This window comes from Empidonax traillii, unplaced genomic scaffold (assembly GCF_003031625.1).
Source record: "Empidonax traillii isolate 1590-97213 ecotype Southwest subspecies unplaced genomic scaffold, ASM303162v1 scaffold648:size464035, whole genome shotgun sequence".
NCBI lineage: Eukaryota > Metazoa > Chordata > Aves > Passeriformes > Tyrannidae > Empidonax > Empidonax traillii.
Window position 1 is genome coordinate 116906 of NW_020955841.1, and position 909 is coordinate 117814.

Here is a 909-nt window from a genome sequence, read left to right on the forward strand (position 1 = left end):
ATGGAGAGGAACAGCTTATCTCCGGGAGAGACGGGTGGGATGAATGGAGGGGAGCATCTACCCTCTGGGCGAAACGGGTGGGATGGATGGAGCGGGGCAGCTCCGCTCCGGGCGGGACGGGTGGGATGTATTTTGGTGGGTTGAGGGCAACTCCCCTCCGGGCCGGACGGGTGGGACGGATGGATGGAGGTATAGAGTGATATAGAGATAGAGGGATGGATGGATGGAGGGATGGAGGGATGGAGGGATGGAGGGATGAAGGGATGGAGGGATGGAGGGATGGAGGGATGGAGGGATGGAGGGATGGAGGTGGGGGCAGCTCCCCTCCCGGCGGGCCGGGGCGCCTCGCCGCGCCGGCCCGAGGGGCTGCACCCTCTGACGAGCCCGGGCGATGGGAGGCAGCGCGGCGGGGCGGGGTGACGGCCGCGGCTCTAATAAGGCCGGGGCTGGCGCTGGCCGAGGGCTGTTTGCCCCCGCCCGCCCCCGAGCATGCAGTGCATCCCCGGGCTGGTGCTGGCCCTGAGCTCGCTGCTGGGCGCCCTGGCGCTGCTGCAGCTCTCGCTGTACCTGCGGGTGCCGTCCCGCTACGGGAAGCACGAGGAGCGGCTGTGCCGGCCGCGGGGCCGGCTGCCCGCGCGCTGCGCCTGGTTCCTGCAGGAGCTTCCCTCCTTCCTGGTGCCCGCGCTGCTGCTGGCGCTGCGCAGCCCGCCCCGCCTCGAGCCGCTCGGCTGCCGCCTCCTCTGCTGCCTCTTCTGCTGGCACTACTTCTACAGGTACCGCCGCCGGGCACGGCTCCGCTGCGGCCTCCCCGCGGGAAGCGATAAACCAAGGGAAGCTGCGGGAACGCGCGCAGCCGGAGCCGGGCGGGCGGTGGGGTCGGGGCAGGTCCTGGCTCTGCAGCATCGCTGC

The 909-nt window shown here is 71.1% G+C and overlaps 1 protein-coding gene across 1 annotated transcript in view; it reads left to right on the forward strand.

Moving 5' to 3' along the window:
- Positions 1-391: 391 nt before the first annotated feature.
- Positions 392-909, forward strand: part of SRD5A2 (steroid 5 alpha-reductase 2) — a 22464-nt gene continuing 21946 nt past the window's right edge. Inside the window, 2 exon segments of the mRNA XM_027899163.1 lie at positions 392-434; positions 437-773. Coding sequence (XP_027754964.1) covers positions 392-434; positions 437-773 — 380 coding nt within the window.